The 17,200-nt window shown below is 40.7% G+C and overlaps 1 protein-coding gene across 2 annotated transcripts; it reads right to left on the reverse strand.

The window, feature by feature from the left end:
- Positions 1-1,045: 1,045 nt before the first annotated feature.
- On the reverse strand, positions 1,046-15,392 carry ubtd1a (ubiquitin domain containing 1a). 2 transcript variants are annotated; one of them, XM_083774530.1, is made up of 5 exons: positions 15,005-15,392; positions 13,802-13,888; positions 4,714-4,941; positions 3,465-3,650; positions 1,046-2,608 (listed from the first exon to the last, which is right to left on the reverse strand). In XM_083774530.1, the coding sequence occupies exons 1-5, from the start codon at positions 15,054-15,056 to the stop codon at positions 2,385-2,387; spliced, it is 777 nt and encodes a 258-aa protein (XP_083630656.1). In that variant the 5' UTR covers positions 15,057-15,392; the 3' UTR covers positions 1,046-2,384. The 2 variants fall into 2 exon arrangements, with proteins under 2 accessions (XP_083630656.1, XP_083630657.1); XM_083774531.1 differs by lacking the exons at positions 13,802-13,888; positions 15,005-15,392 and adding an exon at positions 10,124-10,366.
- Between the last annotated feature and the right edge of the window lie 1,808 nt (positions 15,393-17,200).

Genomic DNA, 17,200 nt, shown 5'->3' on the forward strand with positions numbered 1-17,200 from the left:
CCACCTCAACTGTTCAACCAGATGGCAGGTATTTATTCAACCCATTGAGATGAATATTTTTCAGCGTGGTAATAATTGCCATATTTCACTGTATAGGGCTCCTAAAGCTGAGAGTTAGTGCATGACGTGCCGTCTATATGTTATTTCAATTGTGCACAGTACATTTCTTAGTGTCAATTGCAGTGATGGAAAGTACAGTACATTTACTCAAGTAATTTGTACTTTACTTGAGTATTTCCAATTTCCAATACTTTTACTTCTACTCCACTACATCTCAGAGCCAAATTTGTATAGACTACTTTCACTCCACTACAATTATTTGAAAACTTTAGTTACGTAGTTACTTTAGAGATTTTTAAAATAGCTCAAAGCTCTATTACTTAGGTTAGAACATGCCGCAGTGGTGTCCGGTTAGAACTTAAACCAGGATGCTTCGACTTCTGCTTTCAGCACCCTTGTTATATATTCTCCGACCAGGCTTGTCACGATGACTGCAGTTAGATCTATCCATATATAGTTCTAACTTCTACCACATCTATCTGATATCAGCACTAGGTCGGCTCAGGCCCAAATATAGGGATTGTCATACTGGACATATAAATATCATATATCATATAACCCAGCGTCCTAGTCGAATATCCCCATATATGGAGACAGTATATCCAACGAACACTCTCCCAGATCGGCTAATATGAATGGAAGTGAGTCTTCGTTACAGCCATTTCAAAATAGCAGATCTACAAGATCACAATGCGTCGCATCGGCTAGGTCTATTTTCAAAAGATTTTGTACAAATTTTGAACTTGTGAAATGGGACATTCTGAAATATGAGTACTTTTACTTTTAGTACTTTAAGTACATTTTGATGCCGATACTTTGGTACTTTTACTTGAGTACATTCTTAATAGGCCTATGGGACTTCTACTTGTAACGGAGTACATCTACATTTCAGTATTTATACAATACTTTTAATTATTGCTCTACCAGAAAACAGATGTAGAGAATGTTTATTTAATTTACAACTTATTTATTGATAATTCAGTCAAGCATCATATTGCTAAAACATTTAATAAAATCTACATTGGGTTGATAAGATACATCAGAACCATATCTGCTCCTTTGGACCCTTTTAAAAAGGTATGCCTTCAGCGATACACTTCACACTGAAAATATGAACTTTAAAACTGTGTTTTTAAAATACACCACGTGTGTCTATTATATAGATCAATGTACATATTTACATGTTCGGCATGCCACGGAAATTAATATCTATGATAAAAAATTACCCTCCTATACCTGGAAATTAGGTGATTGAAGTCATATCGCCTCTGTCGGGTGGAAACCTCATATTATGTCCAAAACTGTTACTTTTCAGGATTCAAATTTAAAAGTAGCAGATCTACAAGCTCAAACGCTACATTTGATTATTTTGTGTGACGCTGTGGTATGATCAAGTAGGGCGTTCAATTACCAAAAAAGTTAGAATATAGGTTTCTGGCCGACAGCGACGACAATATAAAGGATCAGGATTCACACAAACCCTGAGTTGACACTTACAGCTGTGTAACTCTGATGATGTGCAAAATGGAACCGAATGGATGCTTACGGCTCCAATTTAGTTCCATATGTATACTGTGTACACTCTCAGAGTCACATGGACACTTGGGACTTTCCTGTGCATCTTGCCACTGAACGATAGTGCAAAGTCAAACACAACAAGGGAAAAAAGGGCACGTAAACATAAAAGCGTAGGAGCTTTATGTGTTTTTCATTGGTCCATTCACTCCATTGGCCAACTTGGAGAGCTACAGGGTTCTATTGGGGAAAACGATGAGGCCATTTTGAGGACGGGAAAGGACAGAACGGGACCGGAGGGTGGGACATACAAAAGGTGAAATAGAAAAGTAAACAAACGTTTTAATAAAAACCAAAGTACACTAAATGTACAATACTGTAATTGCAGTATACAAGCCTAGCATGGCCAGACAATATCACTGCATGCTTGCCGAGGGCACTTTTTTTTTGCACTGGCAGATTCGTCTGGTTCCCAGGCTACATTCCCCCATGGGTATAGCCCAGCGGTTCCCCAAAATCTTTAGCTCGAGACCCAAAAGAGAAATACAATGCCTCCCTGCCGCCGGGACCCTAACTATAGTGAAAATATCCGATCTACAATTTCACAACATGTAGATCTGCTATTTTCACTACTTCTTAGAAGTTCAATTTCTTCGATTTATCTTTTTTGGAAAATGTATGAAATTCTCTTGAAATGTATTTTTTATACAGATTTATTTTTTACTTTCTGAAAATCGCGATCCAGATCGACCCACTATTTGGGAACGCCTATTGCCTATAGCTTTGTGTCCCTCTTTGTTTGGTTGATCTCAACTGGCTATGGCTGGAAGAGGCGGAGGCTGCTGGTTGACGATGACCTGGATGACGAATTCCTTCTGCATCTTGGTGTCCTGGAGGCGGGTCTTATCGGGGAGGAACTTCCCAGAGAAGAACCACCTCTGGTGGGCTATGTCGATGTCCTCCTGGGCCTGTAGCCGCCTCTTCAGCTCGGCGATGGAGTCTGCCATGGTGGCCGTCAGACACAAGTCCTTGCCTGTCAACGACGCAAATGACCTTAGTTTAGAGTAGATTCACTAGAGCACTGGTTCCCAAACTTTTCAGGTCGAGACAAAATGTTTGCCTCCCAGGACCCAAACTAGTGAAAATAGCAGATCTACAAGCATTGCCACATTGTCGCGTTGCTAGCTTGTAGATCGCCTATTTTCACTACTTCTTAACTTCTTAAAATTAGTTTAAATTTCTCAGATTTTTTCCCTTGATTCATGAACATGTTTGCTTTTTGAAATGAATAACAAAATGTAGGAAACCAAAAATAAACGGACCTACAAATATCGGTACGTGACACAATTGGGTCCCAAACCGGTGTTTGGGAAACAGTGATTAGAGCACTGGTTCTCAAACCTTTTCATGCCAAGGACCCCCATAATTGATATATATTTGACCGCGAACGTTGATCTGCAAATGCTTTGTGCCAGGGACCCCAGAACAGAAGATTAGTATCATTAAGAATCCAATGAAAACATTTTCAAATACTCTCAAGATTTTTGTAAAATGTTCAAAAATAGCAGATGTACAAACATGGATATGATTGTGATGCTGTATCAACAAACTCAACTCAAAGTCAATGGTCATGGTCACCAATCCGGTCAAAATTACATTATTATATCCATATCTCATAAATGGAGGGACAGGAGATGTTGGCTCTGTACCTCCAGCGTTTGTGACTGATTTATATAACAGTGAACATGAGTTATGAACAATATTATTGTAAATCGACAGATGACAAGCAATATTACAGGAATATGCTATAATTGTAAAATGGGAATACTGGGCAGAAAAGGGAATTTGTTCTGATGTCCGGGGGATAGAAAATAAGGGTTTTTCCTTACCTGTTGACATGCGGACACGCAGTTTAAAGTCCTGTTTGGGTGGAGACGGTGGTGCCTGCTTCTCTACGTGCACAGCGATCTGACCTCCATTGATGGTGTCTCTGATCAGGTTGACAGGCTTGGCTAGAGCGTAGACTGGGAGCTGATAGCGGTTGCCTAGCTCATCATAACTCTCCGTCAGAGAGCCTGTGGAGTGGGATGAGAACCATTAAATCAGCTTGTCTGTCAAACACTGATCTCAGCAATCCAAGACAATCGGTGACCTCCGCCTATGGTCAGACAACTAATTCCACAATCTTCAAATGTTACGGAGAGTCTGTAACTATGACTGCCGACAGCCACAAATGGTTTGCGGAAATATACTTTTGAATTGCCATTTCTGCTAAACAGAAAACAGTAAGTTATATTTTATGCTTTGTATGCTTTGACTAATTTGAGTTACAATGGGACACTTTTACAGATCTGCAAATGCTGAAACGAAGTGGGGAGGAGGAGGACGACGTCCGCTTTACAAAAGTGTGTGAGCCAACAGTCTGCCTCGAGAGAGAGACTAGTCAGATGCTGACTACGGTAATTAAATAACAGAAGGGTCAATGCCCAGTCCCATCAGGACACTGTGGTGTTTTGGTCTACTAAGCCAAAGATCCAAGGAGATACGTTTGTCCTTGAAACAAGGAAAAAGCTTCGTAATGAAATCCCCCTCCACCCGCACGTACGCACACACGCACGCACGCACGCACGTGCGCGCAGCAGACACCACAGGTGGGATCAATCTCTGCCATGGTATCTGACTACTAGCAATCCATCTGCTCTCGTCACACTCTCTGTTCTAGTCACCCTGGTAACAATTATGTAACGCCGGTCATAGTGTGGTAATCTCTAAGCGACTGGATACACGGGACTCAAACCACAGAACACTGCTGATATTTTGAGAATTACATTGAGTTACGTAGCAAAACTGGCAATGGAAGTTTACAGCTTTGATTTCTGCCTTTATTGATAGGACACAGTGAAGAGAGACAGGAAATAGGGAGAGAGAGACTGTGAATTACACGCAGCAATTTAGCAAAGGTTGTCGGGACCAGGACTCGAACCTGCGCCATGCTGTCAGGCATGCGTCTATATGTGGTATGCATGCACCTGGACCGCTTGGCCAGCGGGCGCCCTCCAGATCTGCTATTTTCAAAACATTTTGAGCGCTTTTACTTTTGGTACTTTAAGTATATTTTGATGCTAAATGGGTTCTCACCATGGGGAAGAGTGATGCAGGCTCCATCGACTATGGCCTGTGCTAGTTCCAGGTCGTTGCACTCTGCAGCCAGGCCAGCAGCCCGCAGGGCGTCCCAAATCTCCTTCCGGCCGTCAAAGGCCGGGGCCGTGTCCCAGAATTCATCCCTCTTACTCCTCACCTGGCCCTCTGTCATGGGGTACTCGCTCTTCCATTTCAGACGCTCCTTCTTCAGAGGCTCATTCCGTCCTGTGGTGAAGAAATTATATAGGAATGATTCACCTCTACTCTCACGTAATGTATCACCGACATATTATGAGATGGCAACTGCCTCATACATTATTATTACCAAGAAAACAATGGTTTAATAATATTTGTCGGGCGTTTATACAAACACAATTGGCCCGTGTTCAGAGGAGGGAAGCCGGGCGGGGAGGGTCATATTTGTATTCCTGCTGGCTGGGAGCGGGACCTGTCAGCAGGAAGTGTTAGGTGGGAGGAGTAGGATGAAAGCTCTACCGTACGTCCTGCCGGTGGGGTTCCGCTCTGGTAGGTGATTCAGTATAGATACGACAGAAATGTGTGTGGGGAGGAATTAATTGTAATGAAAGGGCAAACAATAATAATAATAACAACTAGAAATGCACTCTATCGAGGTGCCAACTTTTGCCTTGCACACAAGTAGGCCATTTATTGACGACGTAACCTTAGTTACGTCATCAAGAATGGTGGTCCCCTATTGGCCGACGGACCACACCGGACATACGCAGCCGATTACAGCACTTGCACTCTCTGCTTGCACAAGTAATAATAATAATTTAATAACTATAAAAGAATAAATAAATAAATAAATATGGAATTAGAATCAAGTCGCCTTAAGAATAGTTACAGATACAGTGGCACAGGGTTAAACACATGCTGCCCACCACCACCACAGACGAGGGGTTTGAATCCAGAACGCGGCTGCGCTGCTTTCTGCGAAACGTTTTGAGAATGATCAGTAGGCTGTCCTGAAGAGACGCACCACTTTCAACCTGCCGTCACTATTATATATCGGGATGTCACCATGGGGAAAAGTGTAAAAAGAAAAAAAAAATGTTAGTAGTTAGAGTAGTGAAAACGGCCGACGTACAAAACTGGGATTTTTTTTTTACTGTATATACTGTAGCAACATATATTGTACGTTTTTCAGAAAACTTCTTAGGATTGATATCAGTGTTTTAGAACAGAAATAGCAAATATACAAGCTCACAGCGACACAACAGATCTGCTATTTTAGATTTTATTTACACAAATCTTCTCTTCTGGGGGTCCCTAGCACAAAACATTTTCAGATGGGTGGTCCGCGGCCAAATATATATAATTTAGGGGTCCTTACTAGTTTAGAATTTGTAGAATCGGACTCGGGTCTTAATGGGTTAACTAAAATTACATAATTTTGTCACACCTCAGGAACAAAATGAACAGATGGTACTGGTTTTGACTTGTGATGTAATAGTTTATGTACACTGAGCTAGGGCTCATCTTACTGTACGTCTGTGAGCGTAAACAAACCCTACAATGACACGTGCACGCCGATTTCCAAAGAGCAGCACTAACGATACTGTATCTATGATATGATCTCACACATCTAATCTTAGGCTAACTAAACTCACTGCGGAGACTTCAAACAGAGAAATTCTACGTGCAGGTCTACTCTGGCAGACCTGGCAGCGTGCAAAGCCATTCCTACGCAGGAGGAAGGTCACTTTGATACAGAGAGGCAGGGAAATCAAAGTGATTATTTATAGTGTTGTGGATTACTGCGGTATAGACACACACACACACACACACACACACACACACACACACACACACACACACACACAGAGAGAGAGAGAGACGATCCAACAGTGGATTACAGTCGGTAATCAGGATCTACACAACAGGATTTATCTTCCACTGTTCCACATTGCGAGGAGAGACAAGCTCTCTGTAGGCAGTGAGAGGCAAAAGAAAACAACAACAACAACACAGGGACTCATGCAGCGTTAGATGTCTTAATCAACCTCACTTGTTTCACTTGCGGGAAAATAACAGGCTGAATAATATACTTTCTGTGAAAGTGAAATTGTCTTCATAATGTACACTACGACCTTTTTTATTTATTATTTTTGACCAGTTAACCAGTAGGCCTACCACTAAACCCTATATAAAGTATACTTTGTTGACTGGGGTCCCCTAGGGGTTTATACCAGGTCTCCTCCTTTGTCCCGTCCCCTCTATACCAGATCTCTTCGCCTACATTACAACATGAACAGAATGTGGTTAAAAACATGGACATGTTGTATAACCATGGACTTCCTCCAAGCTTCAGCTCAACCACATGCTGTGTGCTTTATCATGTGTGTGTGCGCCCAGGCAGATACAGTACAGTATGTGCCTGGGTACAAACAGTATCTTAGTTGTATGATTAATATTTTATTACAATTTACAATTTAGGCATTTAGCAGAAGCTCTTAAAAACATGGTAATACATCAAATACATAAAAATAGTCATCAAGAATCATAAGCTAAGAAACAGTGGAATATCTATATAATGAAACAATGTGTATACAATACACTAGTATAGAGTACTATGTCTACATAAAATGCTACATAAGTTTAGCCTTTGCATACGCCTGTAAGATCTTCAAGGCTAGGGCAAGTGCTACGGCAAGTGCTACAGTATGATGGAGTCTGAAGAGGTGGGTTTTCAGACTACGGCGGACGATTGCGAGTGAGTCTGCAGTTCTGATTGCAATGGGAAGTGCATTCCATAGTTTTGGAGCCAGAAAGGAGAAGAGTTTGGAACGTGTGGAGCGTTGTCCCAGTGTTTTTAGTGAATGTACTTCCAGCATGCGTTCCAGCATGATCTGAGCGCGCAGGAGGGTTTGTAGGGTCTGATCAGACATATTAAGATATGGGGGTGCCATACCTTTGGTTGCTTTGAAGGCCAGCATCAGAGTTTTGTACTCTGTGCGGGCAGCGACCCGGAGCCAATGCGAGAGTGGAGAAGGGGCAAGACATGTGAGAACTTTGGCTGGTTGAAGACCAAGCGTGCTGCGGCATTCTGGATCAATTGGAGAGGCTTAAGTGTGCATGCCAGTAGGCCAGTAAGAAGAGAGTTACAATAGTCAAGTCAAGTAATACAAAGCAAGGCTTTACATTTTCTGAAATCTGTGCTCCTTTCCTTAACACTAAATATTTGTGCATTCAATTTGCATTAAGCGTTGTATACTCATTATACTTTTCCATTCGGTTAGCATTAATAGGCTAAACTTGTGTGCAGAAGTGTCAAAAGACTCAAATGGAACCATGGAACTTATAGACCGAAACGGGTCTCATGGTCGCAGGCAGCATATTTCCTGTAGGCGGAGATGACATATCTGCGGTTTCCCCGCACCTCCTTCTACTACAGTGAATGGAAAAGTGACTGATGTTAGTCTGCCTCAAACGTTACTCTTTTACCTGCTTTTTACTAACACTAACATTACAAAGATGCCCAGAACATCTGGATGAACCTGTGTAGTTTATGGCTGCTCCAACAGTAGTGGCAACATTAAAAAAAACGGAATGTCAAAATATCTACCACGGTGGCTGAGACCAGAGCCATATTATACTAATGGTTGAGACAAAGCAGTGAAAGGGTCCTGAAAGATACATAACGTCAGTCTTACCCAATACCCAATCTTTCTGTTTTAGGAACACAAGGCTGCTGTATTTCATACCTCATACTAAGCATTAAAGTAGACTAATTAAGGCAGACTAACATCCGTCACTTTTCCATTCACTGTAGTAGAAGGAGGTGCGAGGAAACCGCAGATATGTCGTCTCCGACTACAGGAAATACGTTGCCTGCGACCAAGAGACCACCCAACTAAAGACTGAACAATGAAAATCTACCTTTTGTTTTAGTGCCCCAACCACTTGGAATGACATACAGCACAGCTTAAATTAAAGACCTACCGACAAATGTGTGTTTTTAACTTGTACTGTATCACACGTAAGTGGGAAGTTTTATCTAGTTTTATTATTCATGTGAATATTGTTTTTGGACTGTGATATCTCGACAACACTGCAAACGAGGGCAACCTTATTTAGAGAATAAATAAAGGTTTGAATGAATGAATAATTAGATTATTCCCTCTCTTTCTTCAAACCCTGTGTTAATTCAAAGGCCCTGTTGCTAGCCTCTGGCAAATGAGAGCTGCATGCATTTTATTGTGTTAGCCAACATAGTATTACATTACTACATTGTTAGTATTGTATCAACATATTGTTAGACAAACTCTGCCCAGACAGAGTCGAGCAGCTACATTCTGATAAATACAGGTAGCATAGAACAATGTAATGATGATACATTAGTTCTTATACAATTAGCTACATTAAGTATCTGGAAAAATGTCTGAGAAAAAACATAATGAGGTCAACTGTCATTGAAGGGACAGTTGAATGTCTTTGACGCTAGGGGCTCCATTTTGTCACCGCTAAACCCCTTATCCCTAAACTTCTTTGCCTTTTTTTTTACTATTTTGAAAAAAAAAATTGAATAGCTCAGCTAGCCTCTACATTGACACGTTGTGAGCTTGTAGACCGGTCATTTTAACTATTCAAAAATGTTTTACAAAATAGTAAAAAAAAGGCAAAGAAGTTTAGGGATAAGGGGTTTAGCGGTGACGAAAATGGAGCCCTAGGTACCATGCATACAATTCCTTCACAGTTCCACTTTCACTCAAGAATCGACCCAAAATGACTATTAAGATAACTACTAATAAAGTAGCCTAGTTAATAACACATCTTGTTTGTAGACAGCTAAAAGTCTACATGGCCCTGATCAAAATGTCATTGTGTAATTCAGTCTCACAATAAATAGTGATACAGTCAGCAGAGGGGAGGGGATTACCCAACACATCGCTTTCATATGGTTATTATAAGTCTTCTTTTCTTTTTTTTTCTCCTTCCATTTGTTTAAGCCATGGTGTTAAGAAGATACATTTGAACTAAATAACTCAATGCTGAATATGAATGATTTAACTTGTGTTCCATATGCAGGAAAAATATAATACCATAGCTAATACCATAAAATATTTTTTTGTGACAAGAAAACACTACTCATTTTGAGTCAACATACTGTGTAGCCTATACCTATACAATGAGTTTAGGAGACAATATTTTAGAAGTAAGAATGCCTATTCTATAGTGTAATCTGTAATGTCTCTGTCGGGTGGAAATCTCCAAATCTCATATCTGTGACTTTTCAGGATTCAAATTAAAAAGTATCAAAAGATCTACAAGCTCAAATCGAGCTTGTGGATGTGCTACTTTTGTGTGACACTAGTATGATCAAGTAGGGCATTCATTTATGGAGATAAGAGGCTTCTGCCCGACAGCAACGATAAGCAGTACTTACTTTTCGGCCCCACTTTGATAGAAAAGTCCCTGGCATGATAGCTGCGGCCCCTGGAGTTAGTTACTCCCATGCTGACAATTCTCTTTCCGCTTGGTTGATGCAAGTTGAACTAAAGCAGTTCTAAAACCAGCATTTGAGAGAAAGAAGGATCCATAAAGTATAATCCGAACAATGCCGCAGCTGCAAACTGCCACAGTCCTTCCTGTATGCAGTCGCTGCAACTGTCACAACTGCAACAAGCTTGACCTGTTTCCTTAAAAATGAACCATACTCACACACACACACACACACACAAACCCACAACAAACACCAAAAAATACAGTACCACAGGATCAATTTGTGTAGAGCAGCAGTGCAACGCTTATAGGTGAGGCAAACCTGTCCCTTGTGTTACGAAGCTACGAAGAGACAGCTTCATTACACAAGAGGTGTAATCCTATCAGCCCTATTTAAAAGCATGAGTTAGGAACACCAAGGGCAAGATGGCGAACCCATGAATAGACTGTAAAGCCTTAGCTTGCCAATTACATTTTATCAGCGGTGGTCTGGTGGACCCTATTTCGAGGTATACTGTCTCTCATGGCCTATTGTTGTGTTTCTCTGTTCTTTGGCATATTGATTGCAAAGGTTCAGTTCAAGGCAGAATGGTAATAATTAATATTCTTTCAGATGCAAAGCAGTTGTAGTAGAGGGCTCAAGGTGTGTGTGTGTGTGTGTGTGTGTGTGTGTGTGTGTGTGTGTGTGTGTGTGTGTGTGTGTGTGTGTGTGTGTGTGTGCTAGTACATGAGCAGGCATGAGTGCGTGTTAATTTAAAGGAGGTGTAAGTGAGTATAAAAAGGTTTGATCAGTTCTCTTTGTTCATAGAGTTTACAGAGATGTTTTCACAGCTGACAACAGAATGAGTAATTCCAACTATCCATGCAAACCCAGACAGAAAGGAAATATATATTATGCCAATATATGGCGAGTATATGCAGAATATATGCTGCATACTTCATATATGTGGATTTATAGAAAGTATGTCTCGTATATAGCTTATATATTTCCACATATAGGCCACAGTCAGTTTATTAACCAGCTAACTCCCAAATATTAGTATTTCAAGAAATGAAAAAACAAAATATAACACAGCAATACTGCCATCAAAGTTAGTATTGTGACTTTATATATTGTCAGATAATTGCATTAGGGATGGGAGATGAAATCTCTGGCCGATATCGGTATCCGATATAAGTCATTGCTGTTATGGCCAATAACGGATATGAACCGATAAATATATAAATCGATAATCTCATGCTGTATTAAAAAATCACACCCGTGTGAAGTGAGTGGTGCAACTCTGTGTGGGGATCCCCGGGGGTGGGGGGGGGTCCCCGGAAGTTCCAGACCCACAGGAACGCACCCAGGGTGCCGGCCCGGTTCTGGCGAGCCGCCTCGCATCCGAAACGGTAGAGAAATGACAGAGTTATCATGTGGGGGTCCCCGGAACATCCTGACCCCCAAGAGGCCCGGGGGGCCGGGCCGGTTCCGGCGTGCAGCCCTGCATCCGAAACGGTTGAGAAATGACAGAGTTACCGTGTGGGGGTCCCTCTACTGTACTGTACTGTCACTGTACTTGTACTGGCACACCCGAAATCATCATATGGTTAATATGTGCTGTATATATACTGTATATGTGTGTTTGTGTGCATTAGGTTGCGCACAGGTGGTGAAAAACAACCATGCTGTTTTCGTGCTCAGACCCACCCAGCCACCCACACACATAGGTAAGGGAATGGTTGCACCACTCAAAAATCACACCTGTGTGAAATGAGGGGCTCTCTTGTCATCGACATCGTACATCACTTTGTTATTTATAGAAGACTATTTTTGTCCATGCCAAACCCCTTATCCGTAAACTTGTCATCGTACTCTTCCTCGTTTACATATGACGTAAGTTTTCTCTTCAATGTCAATGGCGGATAATGTTTTGATGTTTAATTTACGTCATATTTAACGGAATTATCAGCTCTTATCATTATACACCATCATGCATCATCTCATACTGGCCATTGGCCAATCAGAATGCCTGTTATTGGTTAGCTGATTTGCTCGTTTACATATGACGTACATTTTCCCTTCAATGTTTTGATGTTTAATTTACGTCATATTTAGCTGAATTCTGACGTTATTTCTCCGTTCATCGTCAATGGCAAAACCCGAGACGGGCGGGGACAAAATGTAGCGGACATTTGACCATAATTCTCTTACCGTGGTCAATGGCAAATCTTGAGACGTGTGGGGACAAAAGCTGTTTATAGAAGGGGCTAGTTATGTTGAAGTTCCCAACATAAACTTTTGAATGCGTCCCCAGAAAACAGTGATAGAATCAGCAGCCTTCATCATCACAAAATGCTTTTTCAGGCTTATTTTCTTACATTTTCAAAATAATTATTATAAAATATCGACAAAGCCTAAAACCGATATTATTTTTTACATTGGTTTGATATTGCCCATCACTACATTATATTATCACCACGTCAGCTCACAATGCATCACAATGTGTGATTTAATGACACACCTTTAAAGGACAACTTTAGTTTTTTTCAACCAAGGTTCATGTTTTAGGTTGTTATTAGAGAAACTAAAAGGTGAGTGTTAATTTTCTTTCATTTGCTGCTTTCTTTTGTTTTAGGGATTTTAGCTCTTTTTGACAGGGGGTGGGGGCATTCGAGCATGGGGCTAAATATGTATTTTTTTTTTACCAAATTTGATGGTGATTTATTTATTTATTATTTACTATAGTCCTAATAAACCCCAGGAGATTACATCTGGCCACAGAAGATCCCATGATCTACTGAATGTGAAGGTAGCCTACTGGGGGAAGGCTTATACTGTGTGTATAGGCTCAATATGTCAGTTTGTCACATTCAATATATCCTGTGATCTTTTGTGGCCAGATTTCTTGGGGATTATTATGACTATAGTAAATAATTTAAAAAAAAATCGCCATCATATTTTGTAAATAAATACATATTTAGCCCCATGCTCGAATGCCCCCACCCCCCTGTCAAAAACTGCTAAAATCCCCAAAACGAAAGAAAGCAGCAAATGAAAGAAAATTAACACTCACCTTTTAGTTTCTCCTAAAACATGAACCTTGGTTGAAAAAAACTAAAGTTGTCCTTTAAGTCTACAATAATAAGCAGGACTTTAAATTTAATTAAATAACTTCTGCAAAGAAGTTCAAGGTTCATGGAATTTGATTGTCATTCCATACAAGTACAGAACGAAATTTGGTCCAGGTCATGTCAAAATAAATAATTTATTTCCCTGCGAGGAGCCTCAAAGAGTAAGAAGCTGACAATCTTCTTACTCTTTGAGCAAGAATAGTCTCCTACAAAGAGTCTCCTACTGACTCTCCTTAGAGAGTCATCAACTTATTGGCACAGCAATGTGACAAAAACAAAGAAATCTCCATGAGTTTCAAGGCTTCGTGGGGTGTGTGATTAATAGTAAATAATAATAATATTTTTTGTGAACTACCGTACTCCTTTAATAGCTGATTTACATGCTCAGTAAGCCAAATAATAAAATATATATTGATTCGGGGGTCTTTGACATGAAAAGGTTTGAGAGCCGCGACTGTTGTGTAAGGAATATATAAATAGATCCAGGCATGGTTCCAGCTTGTCTTACCTCCACGTTTTTTGCTTCTTGAAATGTCTCTGGTTGTCCCCTGTCCTTCTACACGATTCCTGCCCACACAGCCACCCACCACGGATCCTGACAAAAACAAAGTTCTATCATATCATCATGTCAACCATATAACATCACCCATTTTACACCGGTCTCTGGATTTATCCTCTTAGCAGATTTTGTATTGACCTGTACTTTCGTTGAACTGTAACCCACATTACACAGTTTTTCAATCAATCAATCAATTAATCAATCAATCAACCAATCAGGTATGGTCATTTCAAACACGATTTCAACCTTTTAGTTTTTGTTATATTAATGCAAGAGCATAGAAACAGAGGACATTGCTCTTGCATGAAACAAAAATCACACTCGTGTGAAGTGAGGGGCGCCTGGTAATGTTTGTGTAAAGTGCTTTAAACAAACAGCCAAATATGGAATTTAATGTTTGTTTAGGGTCAAATTATGATGTAATTTGTGCCAGCCAAGTCTATGGACTTTAAAGTTTGTTTAGGGTAGTTATGAATTAGATGCCAGGCAAATCTATGATTTTAATGTTTGTTTAGGTCAGTAAATGACAACGTAAGACGTCATCTTGTTGATATAAATACATCTTGTATGTATTTAAATCCTATTTAATTTTTTCACGGACATGAAAACATCAACATGCCCCCAGGTGTGCCCCTCATTTCATACGACTCGAGTGTGATTTTTTACTTATTACAGTAGTAGGTTAGTTAAATTAAAGATACTTTACTTATAGTAGCCTACTGTCCACCACTGCTCAATGGCAAGATGAGAATGAACGTTATCATCAGCAATAGGCGAAATGTTGCAAAAGTGTCCCTGATCATGATGACATCAAATATGACTATTAAAAAACAAAGGCATGATCTCTGACTCTGAAGTTGTAGTGACACTGTCACATCATCAGGTCAGGCAATGTGCAATGTTTAGGCTACTGTCACGTGTAGAGCCAGCTGACAGTAGGGCCAGCTGACAGTGACAGACCTGCATGCAGTGGTCCTATGTCATTTAATATTATACTGCATGCTATTGTGTCTTCATTAGTCTAAAACTACATTAAATCAATCGCAAATCCGTTTTGTTCGGTTACGAGACGTACATGCTACTATTTTTGTTGGATAAACGCAAGTGTTACAAATCAAGACAATTAGTGATAAAGTCTATATTTTTGCCTACCAGAAATCCAGTCAGCGAAATTATGCATTCGTCTGCAGTTTGCTCTCCACATCCGAACTTGTTACAAACTTTCCAGTGGATCCTCTGATGATGCGATCGACGATCAAGAAAAATATCTATGGTCAGCAGTTTGACACGGGTTCTGATTCTAAATCAGACAAGACCCAACAACACCCCCCGCCGTGCAGCGAGAGCTATTAGTTACTGCTGCAAGTAAATATATACCACGGTTGCTCGCGCATGCACAAAAATACCAAGTTTCTGCAGAAAAAACAAAAATTAACAAAAGAAAATGTATGCTCCCAGTGTAATAATAGTGTAAATAGTGGGAGGGGACCACCATCATCCATACATACACATCCCGTTGTACACTAACGCTATGCTCAAATTAAATCCCCTTGCGTCTGGCACGCATGCGCAACCTGGAGTCCTGAACCACAGGATATATCTGTCTGAGAGTGGAGCCTGCCTGGCAAATGACATGGGGGGTCCTTTTTGTGGGCTTGGCCGAAAGTGGGCGTTACCAAAAGGTGGGCGTGGCCATGGCCGCCAGAAGTCTGTCAGATTTTGACAGCTTCAAATTAGTGTTAAACATAATATAACCCAATTGACTCCAGTCCTCTCTGTTTAATATATCTATAATGAAACTATATAAACTATGCATATACCATGAAGTGCTATGACTACTAGCTCTGGTCCATAGCTCTAATGCGTTTCATTTAGAGCTATGTTACTCTAAACTTCCCCGCTCGCATGAATGCAGACCAGCCTCTACTCTTTGGCGTAAATAAAAATAACGTTTTTGCTACACATAAAAACAAAGGCGAGTTGTGTCATTAGAAAGCCTACTTTGGTAATTGGTTCTAGTTCTAGTGAACAGAAATAATAAATAAATAGACTTGGTAACCTAACTGTAGGGAGTGCAAACACATTAAAGAACCTGGGGGTTATCATCTATGAAAAGGCAACACAATGAGCAGAAAATAAAAATGAACCATGTAAATACAACAAATTGAGCAGAGCACTGCAGGGAGTTGAACCCCATTCCGGTAAACCAGAAGTACCACAACCAGTGCCTTGGTTTTTGTTTTGTTTTACGAGGTCCATTCGTTGAAATGTAAATTTTGCATTGCAACGGTAAAGTAATTTAATTCACAATTGACATTGTAGGCAATAATTAATAACGGTATGGCACCAGGCCAAAGCCATGGGGATAGAGTATGTTTTGCACTATGAGTGAGTGTGTGTGTGTGTGTGTGTGTGTCCGTCAGTTTGTTAACAGCTAATCTCCAGCACCATTAACCCGGTCGATGCCAAATTTTGCACACACACTCCCTGGATGCCAACGATGAAGCTCTGTCCCAAATTTTCCAGAACGGCCTGTATAGCACCACACATTTTTGTATGCCCTCCGAGACTATGGACTATAGCCTTTCGCTTTTCCGCGATTTAACCTTTTTTCAAATCGTGAACAATGATGAAGAATCGCGCACTATAGCATGCCACTTAATGACCTTGGGGTCATCAAGGTCATTGATATTGATCAATAACCTTGAGCAGTATAAATGACCTTCAATAAGACTAGTAAATGACCTTGACCAGTATAAATGACCTTGACAAGTACAAATGACCTTGACCAGTATAAATGACCGTGACCAGTATATGACTGACCAGTATAAATTACCTTCATGAGACTAGTAAATGACCTTGACCAGTATAAATGACCTTCATAAGACTAGTAAATGATCTTCACCAGTATGAATTACCTTGACCAGTATGCGGTCCGTGACCATGGACTATAGCCTTTCGCTTTTCCTTGATTTTCACCTTTTTTTTAAATCCTCAACAATGATGAAGAATCGCACACAATAGCGCGCCGCTCAATGACCTGAGACCATGGACCAATGAACCATGTAAATATAACACATTGAGCAGGGCACTGCAGGGAGTTGAACCCCGTTCCGGTAAACCAGAAGTCCGACACCAGTGCCTTAGTTTTTGTGTTGTTGTTCATTTACAGGTCCAGGTGTGCATACGCATGTGCGCCTGTGCGTGTGTAGGTGCATTTGTGCATGTGTGTGCACGCTTCAATGACCACTGTTGGACCCCATGGGGATCAAGGACCTCAGGGAGCCACCCATAATTCACAACGGTCACAGCGAACTCTGTTGCATCACAACTGGTGGCCAACAGTCG

This window comes from Protomyctophum parallelum (genome assembly GCF_964188405.1).
Source record: "Protomyctophum parallelum genome assembly, chromosome: 10".
NCBI lineage: Eukaryota > Metazoa > Chordata > Actinopteri > Myctophiformes > Myctophidae > Protomyctophum > Protomyctophum parallelum.